Source organism: Lontra canadensis, unplaced genomic scaffold (genome assembly GCF_010015895.1).
Source record: "Lontra canadensis isolate GAN:19392208 unplaced genomic scaffold, GSC_riverotter_1.0 scaffold6, whole genome shotgun sequence".
In the NCBI taxonomy this organism is placed as follows: domain Eukaryota; kingdom Metazoa; phylum Chordata; class Mammalia; order Carnivora; family Mustelidae; genus Lontra; species Lontra canadensis.
This window is the reverse complement of record NW_022631000.1, coordinates 23,372,809-23,389,005: the sequence shown is the minus strand read 5'-3', so window position 1 is coordinate 23,389,005 and position 16,197 is coordinate 23,372,809. Positions and strand designations below refer to the sequence as shown.

The following is a 16,197-nucleotide window of genomic DNA, read 5'->3' as shown; positions in this document are numbered from 1 at the left end:
AGTTTCTTCTGCCTATAAATAAAGATTGGCCAAGACTAGGATCAATTCCAGAGTGGGGGGAAAATCACATAAATTTTCAACTCTGTTGGATGTTTTCCTTTTGCAATTCTTACTGGGTATTTAGGAATGAGTACTTGAGATGGGATACCAGGCCCTTCTTACACCCACTTGTTATTTTTCCTTCTCCTGCTGATATCAAGTCAGTATTAGAATGGAGTTTCACTGTCACGTCAGTGCCACAGGTAGTGAGGGAAATAAACAACCAACACAATGAAGAGCAGTACTACAAGCAGCCCATCCAAGTTATGTGTAGTTTTTTAAAAGGCCAATAATCTGGGCATCAGGAATAGGAAACCACATTATTTGTCTTTCAAACTGAAAATTTTGACTATGAAGGCAATCAGGAGATGATGAATAATTAAGCCAGGACAACAGGCATTACCTGGAACTGTTCTGATGAAACCAGGATGAATGGTTATCTTAGTAAAGAGTCAACAAAGGTAATAGGGGTAAGTTTATGTGTTAAGAACCTTATGCAGAAACATAGGATACTCTAACCATTGATGACTAGGTGCCATGGCAACAATCTGTAAAACCTAGGTAGGCTTTATGTATTTGCAGCTAATGAGGACATATCCAGCAGTGGAGTGGATAACAGGGTAGTTCCTGGAGCCATATTACTACTTGGTTCAGATGCCACTTACCAGTGTGTAACTTTGGGTGAAATAATTAATGTCCCTATGCCTCAATTTACCTATTTATAAAATGGGATAATCCTAACTACTCTGTAGGGTCATTGTGAGTTTCAAATTAGAAAGCACATGTAAAGCACTTAGAATAGTGCCTAGCTGAAGATACTAAAAATAATAATAATAAGTAAAAAGAAAGAAAAGAAAAGAAAACTATAGGCCAGTATCCCTAATGAACAGAGATTAAAAATCCTCAACAAGGGGTGCCTGGGTGGCTCAGTGGGTTAAAGCCTCTGCCTTCGGCTCAGGTCATGATCCCAGGGTCCTGGGATCGAGCCTCACATCGGGCTCTCTGCTCAGCAGGGAGCCTGCTTCCTCCTCTCTCTGCCTGCTTTTCTGCCTACTTATGATCTCTGTCTGTCAAATGAATAAAATAAAATCTTAAAAAAAAATCCTCAACAAAATATTAGCAAACTGCATTCAACAAGGGGGGTTTATTTTGGGGATGCACAGATGGTTTAATATTTACAAATCAATCAATGTGATACACCACATTAAAAAGATGAAGAATAAAAATCATATGATCATTTCAATAGATGCAGAAAAAGTATTTGACAAAGTACAGCATTGATTCATGATAAAAACTCTCAACAAAATGGGATTAGAAGGAACATACTTCAACATAATTCAGGCCATATATGACAGACCCACAGCTAACATCATACTTAATGATGAAAAATGGGGAAATTTTCCTCTAAGATCAGGAAAAAGACATGGATATCTACTCTTGTTACTTATACTCAATATAGTACTGGAAGTCTTAGCCCCAACAGTCAGACAAGGAAAAAAAATAATAAAAAGCATCCAAATAGGTAAGGAAGAAGTAAAATCATCAATATGTGCAGATGACATGATACTATACATAGAAAACTCTAAAGACTCTACCAGAAAACTATTAGAAAGAGGTAATAAATGAATTCAGTAAATTTTCAAGTTACAAAATTAATATGCAGAAATCTGTTACATTTCAATACACTAAAAATGAAGTAGCAGAAAGAGAAATGAAGAAAAAATCCCATTTATAACTGCACCAAAAAGAATACATTACCTAGGAATAAACTTAACCAAGTACGTAAAAGACCTGTACTCTGAAAACTATAGAGCATTGACAGAAGAAATTGAAGATGATGCAAACAAATGGAAAGACATACTATGCTCATGGATTGGCTGAATTAATACTGTTACAATGACCATAGTACCCAAAGCAATGTACAGATTCAGTGCAATTCCTATCAAAATTCCAATAGCATTTTCACAGAACTAGAACAACTAATTCTAAAATCTGTATAGAACCACTAAAGATCCTGAATAGTCAAAGCAGTCTTGAGAAGGAAGAACTAGGCTAGAGGTATTACAATTCCAGATTTCAAGGTATACTACGAGGTTATAACAATTGAAATAATGTGGTACTGGTACAAAAATAGACACATAGATCAATAGAACAGAATAGAAAGTCCATAAATAAATCTGCATTTACCTGGTCAATTAATCTATGACAAAGTATGCAAGAATATGCAATGAGGAAGACAGTCTCTTTAGTAAACTGTGCTGGGAAAACTGGCCAGATACCTGCAAAAGAACAAAATTAGACCACTTCCTTACACTATATACAAAATAAACTCAAAATGGATTAAAGACTTAAGTGTGAGGCCTGAAACCATAAAACCAGAAGAAAATGTAGGAAGTAATCTCTTTGATATTGGCCTTAGCAGTATTTTTCTAGATATGTCTCTTTAGGGACTTACACCAAAATAAGAAACCTTTGCACATCTTTGTACATCTGCAAAATGAAAAAGCAACCTACTGAACTGAAGAAGATATTTGCAAATGATATCTGATAAGTGGTTCATATCCAAAATATATAAAGAATTTATACAGCTCAACACCAAAACCAAAACCAAACCAAACAAAAACAAAACAAAACAAAAACACCAAAACAAACAAACAAACAAAAACCCATCTCGAATAATCCCATTAACAATTGGGCAGCAGACCTAATAGACATTTTTCCAAAGAAAGCATACAAATGTCCAACAAACACACGAAAAGATGCTCAACATCACTAATCATCAGGGCAATGCAAATCAAAACCACCAGGAGATATCCTTATACTTGCCAGAATGGCTAGAATCAAAAAGACAAGAAATAGCAAGTATTGGCAAGGATATGGAGAAAAAGGGACCCTCATGCACTGTTGGTGAGAATGTAAATTGGTGCAACCACTGTGGAAAATGGTTTGAAGTTTCCTCAAAAAATTGAAAACAGAGATACCATATAATCCAGTAATTCCATTACTGGGCATTTACCCAAAGAAAACAAAAACACTAACTCAAAAAGATATGTGCATCCCTGTATTCACTGCAGCATTATTTACAAGAGCCAAGATATGGAAGCAACCTAAGTGTTCATTGATAGAAGAATGATTGAAAAAGATGTGATATCTAGTGAGAGAGAATGGAGTATTACTCAGCCATTAAAAAGAGTGAGATCTTGCCATTCATGAGAACATGAATGCACCTAGAGGGTGTTATGCCAAGTAAAATATGTCAGAAAGAGACAAATATCCCATTCCACTTTTATGCGGAATCTAAAAAACAAAGCAAATGAACAAACAAGTAGAAACAGATCCATAAATACAGTGAACAAAGTGATGGTTGCCGGAGGGAAGGTGGGTAGGAGAATGGGCAAAATGGGTGAAAAGAAGTGGAAGGTACAGGTTTCCAGTTATAGAATGAATAAGTCATGGGGATGAAAGGTACAACATAAGGAATATAGTCAATGAAATTATAGTAGTGGTGTATGGTGACAGAAGGTAGCTACACTTGTGAGCATAACATATTATATAGAGTTGTCCAATCGCTTGGTTGTATACCTGAAACTAATGTCACATTGTTTATCAACTATACTTCAATTAGAAAAAAAGAATAGTGTCTGACTCATAGTTTATATTACCTATTAATTTTGTTAGCATTGTTATCAATAAAGCAATGGACTCATAAGTAGAAAGTAAGGTTTAAGTCTAAATCTTGCTACTTCCAAGGTATGTGATTTTGGGTAAGTCACTTAGCTCTGTGAACCTTGGTTTTACTTCTTAAAAATGGTTGTTCAGAATACTTACTTCAGAGGGTTATTATGAAGAATAAAACTGAGAACCTATATATGAAGGCACCTTTTCAAACTGTAACAACTTTATGGAAATGTCAGTTATTTTTATTATTACCTATTATGATTAATTGACAAGTGGTAACTGTACCAGTCTATAAGTGAGGAAGACAGATTCTGAACTCAGCCCTCCCTAAATTATAATGACTGTGCATTCCCGCTACCAAGATAGTTTGTTATTTACAAAGACTTTTCTTATTGCACTGTCCATTTCTTTTTTTTTTTTTAATTATTTTATTTGAGACTAGTGTGTGCACAAAAAGGGGGCAAAGGAGAGGGAGAAACAATCTTAAGCAGACTCCCTGCTAAGGGTAGAGCCCTACACAAGGCTCAATCCCATGACCCAAGATCATGATCTGAGCTGAAACCAAGAGTCGGTGACTTAACAAAATGAGCCACCAAGTGCCCCTGCATTGCTCATTTCAACCTCTCTGTTATTCCGTGAGTGAACAGGTATTATCCCCCATGTTTCAGAGTAGGAAACTGAGGTTCTGAAAGCTTATGTGACTTGATCAAGATTTATCTATAACAGAACTGGTTTTAGGACCAGATCTCCTGACTCATAGTTAAATGTTCTTTTTTAAAACTCCCTACTGCCAAGTTAAATATTTAATTATAAACATGTTTTGTTCTCAATTCTCTACCTAATTTTGCCTGGAGTTCTAAACACTACCTACCTCCAATAAATGCCAGTGTTTATATCTGTCATTTTTGCATGTATGATGTTCATAGTGTATTTCTAACTTCTTGAATTTTTCTTACTTCAAAAGTGAACAAGAGTTTTATGGTGTAATATTCTCATAATTTCTTCATGATAACATGATTATTAAAATTTTCTCTTCTATTAAAAGTTCTCCTTTTGCCATTTCTCTGTAATTCAGTTCTGCTTCTACAAACTGCAATGCAAAAATGCTTATATTTCAGTGGTCCACAATTTTTAATATTAGCATTCATAATACTAGGTATTCTAATGGGGGGAAGTATTTTCAGCTTTTCAGTAATATTGGAAAAGAATGAAAACAACTCAATAGATTGGACAAGACATGAGTTAACTATTTAAGGAACACTTACTGTTTACTTTCCTGATTCTGCAACAGGACTTTTAGGTATTTTATCCCACTGAAAAATCATAAAAATCTGGGTCCTCAATTCTTAACTTTCCCTCACCTATTGTTTATCACCTTTTATTATCCCTTAATCTTTATAAAGGTTCTATTCTATTTCAAATGTTCAAGATTCTAAATGATAACTTTACAAGATGTTCATTTGGGAAGGTCTGGAAAGGTGGTTTTTTTTTTTTTCCCCTTTAAGGAAGAATTCCAATAATCCTATAACATTATGCAACCACTATAAATTAAATAAATTTCTATTTAGTCTTTTTACATATATTTTTTTCTATGTGGCTTAAATCAGATGATCTCGAAAACTTTGTAACTTTACTTATTATCATAAACTAACCCTTTCCTCAGGGTTTTAAAAATTCAGGTAATGGATGTAAATGTGCTTGAGTTTTTTCTAAATTTTCACTATTGTAAATAACACTTCAGTGAATACCTATGTGTATAAAGTTGTTCTTATAGTTGAATTATTAAATAGACTATTGGGTAATAGTTATCAAATATTTATTAGAATGAATGTCTTCTGGATCTTTGAAAAAGCACTGGAGAGGAGAGCCAACTGAAACCAGTGTGAAAAGATGAACTATCAAATACCTATGCATATTTTGGGGTAAATTGGCTATCCAATTGGAAGAAAAAAATTTGATTACTATTTCACGTCATATAATGAGTAAACTTGAGATTGGATTAAAGACTCAATTATAAACAGCCAATTATGAAACTTTAGGAGGAGAAAATATATTTATAACATTAAGACAGGGAATTTTTTTTTTAAAAGACGTTACTGAAAGTGAAAATCACAGGTAAAAATGGAATAAACTTCACTACATTAAAATAAAAAAAATTTCTACATGAAAAAGACTGAAAACAGTATTAAAACACGAGTGAAAAGTTTAAGGGATAACAGAATAGAATATATTTGAAATATAGATAACCAAACCATGATAGTAACAAGATTTTATGATGAACTAATTAGTATGAAAAAGTCATACTGTATAAAAGATATGACCCCAAAAAATTCACTAAAGAGATATCACAGAAGATCAATTAACAAGGAAAATATGTTCATTTCATTAGGGATATGTTCATTTCATAAAGGGAAATACAAAGTAAACAATGATGTGATAACAACTCGTACTTATCCAACTAGCAAAAATTAGAAATTTGTCAATACTAAGCGTTTGCTGGAACATGGGGAAATACTTTTATACTCTCATGTAGGAATTTAAATTTGTGTAACCACTTTAAAGTATTTGCTAATACGTATTAAAATTGAATAGTCATACAACTTATCATCCAGCCCACTTCTAGGTATTTTCCTCTTGTAAAGAATCTTTCACATGTATGCACTTAAGTACAAAAATATCTATTGCATTATTTTTAATAATAGCAAAAAATAAGAAATAAACTGATTGTCCTAATTCCCTTGGTAGAGAAGGGAAAAAATAATGGTGGTATATTTATACAACAGAACACTATACAGCAGTCTAAATGAATGGACAAAATCCACATGTATTAATATAGATAAATCTTTAAAAATAATGTTGAATGTAAGAAGCAGAATGCAAAAATACATTTGTGGTTAAATTTATGTAAACCTTTAAAATATACCAAATGCAATATGGTATTTATATGTTTTTTAAGTTTCTGTAGAATTTTAAAAAATACTGATTATATATAATATTGTATACTAAAAATAATATCAGTAATTGTTTATGGGTGCATACATGTGAAGTACAAGAACATAGTCATGGAAAGAAAAAATACTTTCTGACTTAAGGGTATTGCTGTCTTTGAGGAGGAGTGGAGGGAAGGACTTTAACTCTGAGATATCATTTAAGATATTTGAACAAAATTAAGAACATAAATGTCATAAAAGAGAAATAACTGTGCTTTAGAATTTTTAAGCTCAGTGCTGCCTCTGAGAGGCTCATTGACCTTCCACATGTTCCTTGAACTTTCTGGGGGATAATATTAGGTCAGGGCTTCAAACATTTTTTAGTAGAGGAACCCTTCATTCAAAGAAAATCTGACACTTCTTCACAATGTGTAAAATCAAAACTGCTCAGGCAGAAACAGGAGGACAGATCCAGAGCAGGCACCAGAGCAGTTGCTCCCACTTCCCATCACTCCCCCTCTTCCATGCAGCCTAGACATTGGCAGAGATTTCAGATCCCAAGGTCAGGTGACCTGTAAGGCAGCTTCTCCCTCTGACAGCCTGTAGTGTCTGTGGTATTACTTCTTAAACATCAGCCTACATGAGGTAAAGCATGTTTCTCTGATGAGTGCTTGCCACAGACAAGGGCTCTGTAGGAAACATCTGGAGGAATGGAAGAATGCTTTTTACTGTGAATAATTATTTCCTAATGTGTCTGTTCCACAGATTTGAATGTTAAGTGTAAGATTTTGGGGCACCTAGGTGGCTCAGTGGGTTAAAGCTTCTGCCTTCGGCTCAGGTCATGATCCCAGAGTCCTGGAATCGAGTCCCGCATCAGGCTCTCTGCTCAGTAGGGAACCTGCTTCCTCTTTTCTCTCTCTCTGCCTGCCTCTCTGCCTACTTGTGATCGCTGTCTGTCAAATAAATAAAATCTTAAAAAAAAAAGTAGGATTTCTCCCCATTTTTAAGAAAACATGAATTATCTTTTTGCTGCTCATGTCACTTCCTTACCTCCCTAAACTTATGCCCTTATCATTCTATGTTTTGATCTCCTCTCCTGCCTCCTTTTCTTGTGGCCTTTGTCTCTTTGTTTCCTATTTCTCTATCTCAGCTACAGCTGTTTATCAGGTTCTCAAAGGACCCTGCCACCCACTGCTTTCCCTTTCTCATCAGAACTCACTTTTTCCTCAACTCTCTGTACCCACTTCTGGTTGAAAATCAGTTGAAAAGGATCAGCAGCCACTTCCTAATTAAGAAACCCAAAGTATTTCTTCTCAGCTCTCAAACCCCTTTTTGTAGCCATGGACATCAGAGTTGGTTAGGGAGAGTCAGCTGCTCCTTTGCTATTCCCTCAGTCAGCCAGGTGCTAAACACAGGTTCCTTTTGGGGTTTTTCATTCTTGTCTCTCGCTCTACTTTGTGAGTTTCAGATAAAAAATTAATAATTGAGAAGTGTATGTCCCAGATGTAGTACTAAAGAATTATTCTGAAAAAGAATTATTTATCTGAAGTTCCAATTTAACTGGGCAACTTGTATTTTTATTGGCTAAATCTGGCAGCCCTGTGTTAGGGAGTAGCACCTCCTTACACCACACTTCTTCCTGGCTCTCTATGGCCCTGAGCATCATTCTTTCCCATTCTGATTATTTCTTCCTTGTCTCCCTCCCTGGTAGTGTCCTTCTTCCCAATTCCAGGATTCTGTCCTTGGTCCTCTTGTCTTCTCTATGGTGCTCACTCTTTCAGAGAGAGATCTCAACTAAACTTGTCAAATCATTTCTTCTATGCTGATGATTCTGGATCATTTCTCCTTGGCCTTGCCCTTTCCTCCAAGCATCGATTTTCGAGTGTCTCACAGACATCTTGGACTCAATGAGCAAAGGTGTCAATTAGCGTTCAGCTTTTCTGACCTCTCAATCTCTGCCACCATCAGCTTTTCACAAACCACATTCTCACAGTAATTCATCCAGGTAGCAAAAACATTGGTCCCTTTTGGAGTTTTTCGTTTTTCGTGCTCTATTTTACCTGCAAGCCCTGCTAATCCTCTTTGCCACATGCCTGGTTTATTCTAAGTAAATACTTGTTGAATGGATTAATATCTCTTGGGTTTATTTCTTTCATTCCATTCTGTCATGGCCACCTGAATTCACATGGTCATTACTTTGACTCATTTTGGTAACTGCAACTTGACAATGGTTTCACTTCATTCAGGACAATCTTGAGGCCCCTCCAAATTAATCTACTCAAGACAGCTTCCTAAATAAATAAATAAATAAATTTATAAATAAAAGACTTTATTTTTTGAGTAGATAATACATTCACGTAGCTCAGTGTTCAAAAGATACAAAATAGTAAGTTAGAATCTTGAATAGGTCATTTCCCTGTTAATTACATCTGTTTTGTAACTAATTGAGACATAGGTACAAAAGTGAGAAAGATGGAGATCAAAAACTAGTTGAAATAGTGAGGATTGGTTTGTGAATTGGCTTGCTCATCTTCCACTAGAACTAGAAAGACTTACACACCTACCTGCAGACTCAGCTGGAGTGTAAGGGCCTTCCTGCTGGTCTTTGCTCTTATAAAATTTAGGTCTTGATGGAGCCAGGGACACCTACTCTCAGCAAGCAGGCTGATTCCAACATGGAGAGAGGACAGCACTGAGCTGCATACACTCAATTCCTTTTTTCCAACTCAGTAATCAGAGTAGTTACTCTCTGTTTCCTGGGGATGAGTGAGTGAAAGGTGGGACCAGGGCCAGGAGTGTTAAATCCTGCACAGCATGCCTCAGCTGGTGTACTGATGGGTTACAGGTGTGCCACAACATATCAATTCCCTCATCCTTGGGCTAAGAGTGGTCAGAGGCCCAAGTTTAATCCTTTCAGCCCTGTGTAGTATCACCAGGACCCTAATTTTCCTGCAGCTTGCCCCCATTGACCCAATATAATCATGTACTGTGTCATGATGGGAAAATGCTGGGATATACTGCTCTAAGCAGTGGTCATCTCTGTATTTATAGATATGAAGCCAGACAAAGATAATCACCTGCTCACTAAATATACAGAAAATCCTTCTTCCAACTTCTACCTTTATTTTCTACTACCAGTTTTTCTTTCCTAACCTCACTAGAGGCCACCAATAGTTTATGTGTGTGTGTGTGTGTGTGTTTGTGTAAATATGTACATATTTACATATATATGTAAATATCCTGCATCCCTTTTTTGCACAAATCTTGGAATAGGCAAAATGCCTTAACAAACTACCCCCAAATCTCAATGATTAACATGGAATGGCTTAGTTCTTGCTCATGTCCCAGTGCAGTATGGCCTTTGGGCCAGTGAGGGGAGAACTACAGTCTTCTCCAGTTGCCATTAATCATCCCAACTTCCTTTAACCTACTGGCTCTGGCAGTCCCTAGAGATCTGAGGCCTCTGCCAGATGCTCTATATGAGCTAATAAAGAAAGGAATAGAGCATGAAAGATTTAGAGGTTTTTAAGGACCAGGCTTGGAAATAATTTATATTCCTTTTGCCCATATTTAATTGGGTAGATCTCTGTCATATGACTCCGTATGACTACAAGGAAATGAAGTCTAGGTGTCTGACAAGGACAAAATGAAATGTGGTATGGTGAGTCCATAGCAATCTTTGTTATATGCACTAGACATGCTATTCTTGCTCTTTTAACTTGACAACAAATTATAGAGAGCAACTATTTCATTTTTTTTTTTAAAGATTTTATTTATTTGACAGAGAGCACAAGTAGGGGGAGCAGCAGGCAGATAGAGAGGGAGAAGCAGGCTCTTCACTGATCCTCACTGAGCAGGGAGTCCAATGTGGGGTTCAATTCCAGGACCCTGGGATCATGACCTGAGCTGAAGGCAGACGCTTAACTACTGAGCCACCCAGGTGCCCTGAGAGCAGCCATTGCAATGCATAGACAGTTTCTCTGGACTTTCTAAAAGTTACATAGTATTCAGCTGTATGAATCGCACGTAATTTATTTAACCAATTCATGGTTTAATCATCTCCAACATTTTTTTTATTCTTTCATCTGCAGTGAATTATCTTGTCCTTATGTAATTCCATACATATACAAGCATATCTGTAGGATAAATTCTCAGATGAGATATTGCTGAATCAAATGGTATGAACATTTGACATTTGGATACCTATTGCCAAATTACCTTATTAAGAGATTATACAAATTTATATTCCCACTGGCCACTTCATTGTTTAATCCTACTTGTATAAAATACTTCTACTTTACTCCATGTTTGAATGAGTGTAGTTTAAATCAATCTCCACAGGGTCAGAGAGAGCTCATAGTCTAGGTAATACCCATCTGCATTAAATTCCTCCTCTATCCCTTAGGAGCTCTACATTGTCTATTTCTGTTTCCCAAGTGTGTGACCTCCTAGCAAAAGCATAACTTAGGGCAGAGGAAAGGAAACACACACTCTTGAGCTGTTTCTAGGTATGTCCCAACTCTGTGGACCCTGAGCCAGCCAAGTTTTCTTTGAAGTCTATTTATAGTAAAAGCACCTATAGGGTTTTTGAGATTTTTTACTTTGTCTGCATTTATTTGAATATTTAAAATGTTTCAAATCACTTGCTATTGAGTATAACTGAAACTCCAAGAAGCTACTAGTATCCTCTGTGGCTTGGTGAATTGGTCCACTTCCCCCAGGGCAGACAAAGGATCATGTTCTTTATGGTGGTCCATGGATAGGCTCCTATCCATCCTTCAAAACCCAGTTCATATGCTGCCAGAACATCAAGCCTCCCTGCAAGGTTAGCAAGCCCAGAATGGTGTCGCTGTCCTAAAGAACTCTGAATTATAGCCTAGCCCCGTGCCTGTGCTTGCACATTATCTTTCCTTCCTTTAGTTATAGCCTTCATGAATTCAAATGTATCTATCACATGTCTTTAAGTACTTTGTAGCAAGAAGAGACTTACTAAATTTTTAACGAAAAAAGCATTGAAAATTATTGAACACATTATTGTGTTAACCACTTCTACTTTTCCAAAGGAATCAGGAATTACCAAAATAATAAAATCTACTTCGGAGTCCCAACTCCTTTTAAACATTCCTACATCTTGTTCTAAGTAGTTATGTTAGCCTGATATTTCCTCAGAAACTACACATTTAGTTTACCTACAAATATAGACTCAATTTTCAGTGAAATATCTGTCACATTGATTAACACTGAGCATGCCACTCATTTTTTCTCCTGTCTCTTGAAAATAGGGATAATTGCATTTGCCAGCTACCACACACAGATGTGAAAATAAAAAACCCAGACCTTCAGTTGTACTAGCCTACAATTCAGTTGCTTACTAGCTCATGTGCCTAGTCGCTACCATACTGGATAGTACAATTATAGTATATTTCTATCATCACAGGACGTCTATTGGACAAGTCTGGTCTTTAAGTTCTGTACCTTTTTATTATTATTATTATTCATTTGAGAGAGAGAGAGAGAATGAGAGAGAGAGCGCACGAGATGGGGGAGGGTCAGAGGAAGAAGCAGATTCCTTGCTGAGCAGGGAGCCCAATGTAGGACCGGATCCTAGGACTCCAGGATCATGACCTCAGCCGAAGGCAGTTGCCTAACCAACTGAGCCACTCAGGCATCACTAAATTCTGTATCTTAAAGGATTAACATTTTTAGCTGAAATATTTTTAGCTTTCTGTTTTCTCTTATCTTAGATTTTCCCCCTCAAACTATATTGAAAAATTTTAATTGTTTGGGCTTTAAAAATAGTCCCACCTCCAAGACCATGATTTGAACACAAAATCTGAGGAAAATGACATGTGGAATCGCCATCTGGAGATTGGTACAGCAGCAGATCCAACGATTTCTGAGAAATTGTCTGGGTTTGGAGTTACTCCCAGAACTCTGATTTAGCAGTTCCTAAGCTTATAGCAAGTCTGAAAGGAACACAAATCTGTTTTGTATATACAAATAAATCCTCGTATGCTGCATGCCATTCTCAGCCTGCCAGTTTCATCTGGCTGCTCCAGAAAATATAATTCAATAGCACATTAGTTAACCTGCATGCAGGGAATGGGGCATTCTGATTATTGAAAAGTTCTGGTTGAGTGATTAACCTGATTTTTGCAGAAAAACTGCTGAGGCAAGGGATTTTCTGTCCAAAATGTTTGTGCCACTGTACTTTTTTCTTCCAGATGATCACAGCTGTCTTGTTTCATTCCTGCAACACTCAGAAATATATCTCTTTGCTAAAAAGTTTCAAATATGCAATTGATATACTTTCAAAGAGACCTCAGAAAAATAGGTCAATAATGGTATATCAGATAAACTTAGAAAAAAGAACAAACTTAGAAGGAAATGTAGTATCTTTGCCCAAATTTTACATAGCCATAACCTTCAAGGGTTCCTAACAATAGGGCAGTTTCTTCAAATAGTATAACTTGAAAAATGTTTTATTTTCTTTACTAATAAATACTTAAAAGTGCTTACTAGATATTAGGCAGTGCTGCAAGGGATTTACAAATATTAATTGATTTAATTTTTATAACCACCTTAGAATTAAGTATCACATTACTATCGTCATTCTAAAGATGAAGAAACTCAGGGACAGAGAGCTATGGATGAGCCCTACCTAGTTGATCGACCTGAATCCTCATTGATACAAGTAGTTTTAGCATCAATGGATGAGTTTATGAGAATAGACCTGGCTGAGTTAGGTAACTCCTACTTCCTGCACCCACCCCTTTCTAAGTATTTCATGAGTAATGTAAAGGGGCTGTTACAGAAAGGGAGAAGGAGAGTCCAAAGTGCTAAAAGAGCACAGAAGAAACTGGTGAAATTGTAGTGGTTTTCAGAGAAGAGTAGCTTCTGAGATGAGTTAGAATTAAGGCAAAACAGGGAGGGAAAATTAAATACTATAGCTGTGAAACCACGTATCTGAAACATTTTGATGAGTACTATAATGGTAAAAAGGCCCTAGTGGTGAATAATAAATGACATTGTGTATGTGTTTGGGGAGTCGGGTAAAGAAGGAAGAGGATGAGTCTAAGTGAGATTTTAAGGATTAGAAGAGTTTTATTTCAGACTTCCCAGTAAATAGTGGATATTTGATTTAAGAATTGCCATATTTCAGGGTGCCTGGGTGGCTCAGTGAGTTAAAGCCTCTGCCTTCTGCTCAGGTCTTGATCCCAGGGTCCTGGGATCGAGCCCCACATCTGGCTCTCTGCTCTGCGGGGAGCCTGCTTCCTCCTCTCTCTCTCTGCCTGCCTCTCTGCCTACTTGTGATCTCTGTCAAGTAAATAAATAAAATCTTTTAAAAATTTTAAAAAAAGAATCTCCATATTTCATAAAAAGTAACTTTTTTGGGCTTTAAGTAAAAGCCAATAAACAAATATTAGAAAAATCCATTTGTACTTTCAAATAAATTTTCCACAAAATCTGGAAAATATTTCAAACTCCTGAATGGGACAAAGTAGGGAAAACTAAAACCAAATTTTTAAAAATGTTTTATATGGGAAAAGTTTAACTATATTCTTGTCAGAAGCTAAAATGTTTGGGTACTGCCAGAAAATTTCTTGGACCAGAAAAAAATAGAATGAAAACATCTGAAATGTGATAAATAGACAACTAACCAAAATAAATGTGAAGAGTTCTCTTTGCCCAGAGGGGTTTTATTGAATTGTTATTAGCTATAGAATGAATAGGCTTTACATTTAAAATATTGCCCCACAGTTTTATTGCCTTTATGAATTTCTAAGTTTGCATTTTTCTTATTTTCATCTGTGCTAATTTAATAGCATGTTAATATACCTCCTACAAACTTAGCAGAAATGACTGTAACTGTACTTTTAAAGCACATTTTTTTAGTCACCCAAAGGAGCCTCTCCCTAACTGCATTTTTATCTTTTCTGGCAGATGACATTTGATCCAGAAATCTTCTTCAATGTTTTACTGCCACCAATTATATTTCATGCAGGATACAGCCTGAAGAAGGTAAATATACAGTGATTATTTTCTTCTTTTATGAGTAAGTAGAGAATTGTACCAGCACAAATGAAAAAACAATTATTTTATGGGTTTATTTAATTCAAAAGGACATTATCTTAGATTAAGTGATACAGATTTCTATCTGACACACTTAGAATTCTTCTGAATCTGCTCTACCTAATACACTGATTATTAGCCACATGCAACCATTAAGCCCTTGAAATGTGGCTAGTTTGAATGAAGATGTGCATTAAGTGTACAATATGCATTGGACTTAATAGACTCAGTATTTAAAAAGAATGTAAAATATCTCCATTATGTTTGATATTGAGTTCATGTAGAAATGATAATGTTTTGTATATATTGGGTTAAAAAAGACATACATTATCAAAAATCATTTTCCTTTTTAAAAAACTTTACTTTTAATATGGTTACTAGAAAAATCTTAAATGACATATGTGGCTAGTGTTATATTTCCATTGGACAATATTATTCTAGATGATTGTAACCAAAGAATCAGCTGTTAATTGGAGAGATGTGGGGTTTATCAATCCGGGTGAAAACTTGACATGTCTTGCTAATCCTCAGCTGTTGATGTTCATAGAAAGGAAGTCCAGTTTTGTAGCTTCTGTGCTCTTGCCTGACATTATTTAGGTACCTCCTGAATGTGCACTTTTCATAGATTAGTCATTCCCATATGGTTTAAGTGCTAGCATCTCCTGTACCACAGATGGAGGCTCTGGTGTGTCTGAATTTTGAGATGCAGAGGGAGTACGATTGCATTTCTGCTGCCCACACCCCACCCTACGGACTCCTGGGGCTCTCACCCCTTCAGCCTGTCAGCTCCAACAGCCAGGTGGCTTGTTCAGTACAGACCTGATTTTCTTGTGTACTCCAGGCTCCCTCTTGCTATCAGTTCTAACTACCCAACTCCCACTTAGACAACTGGAAGGGAGTTTTCCCAAGCCAGCATTTGAGAAGACTTAGAAGGCTGGATTAATTTATGTCATCCTTCCTTATCCCTAGCCCCGACACTAGGCATTATTTTGTGAGATTTGTTAAAATAAATTGTTGTAGGTGGTAAAGTTTTGCTTCATTACATTCAGAAGAAATATAAGTCAGAGATCCAATAAGTCAAAGGGCAACTGAAATATTTTAGAGTAGTCTTTTTAAAATACTGAAGGGGTTCCACTGACAATAAAATTTCTTAAAATCTTGTCTTCTGTTAATCATTCCAGAGTCCTCCATGGACATTACCCCAATTCTTTACTCACTCTCTCAGGTCCAGCCAGTTCTGGCAGTCATGCTCTCATCTCTACCCTGTCATTTCTCTGGATGTATTTGTTCCCCCATTTCCTTGAGAAAACTCTGTCTTTTGCAGTATAAATTGGTTCAACCTTATTTGTATGATAAAGCCAGGAACTGAGGCTCAAAAACAAAATTTGCCTAAATAGTGAAGGAAGGGAGGGGCTGTGAAAGTGCATACCTTTATTTTTATTTCCTGTTATACTAAGAAAATATATGGATGCATTAT

The 16,197-nt window shown here is 36.2% G+C and overlaps 1 protein-coding gene across 2 annotated transcripts in view; it reads left to right on the top strand.

Moving 5' to 3' along the window:
• Positions 1 to 16,197, top strand: part of SLC9A9 (solute carrier family 9 member A9) — a 538,337-nt gene that overhangs the window by 28,446 nt on the left and 493,694 nt on the right. For both annotated transcript variants that reach the window (XM_032852421.1, XM_032852422.1), the window contains exon 3: positions 14,592 to 14,669. In XM_032852421.1, coding sequence (XP_032708312.1) covers positions 14,592 to 14,669 — 78 coding nt within the window. The remainder of the gene's footprint in view (positions 1 to 14,591; positions 14,670 to 16,197) is intronic.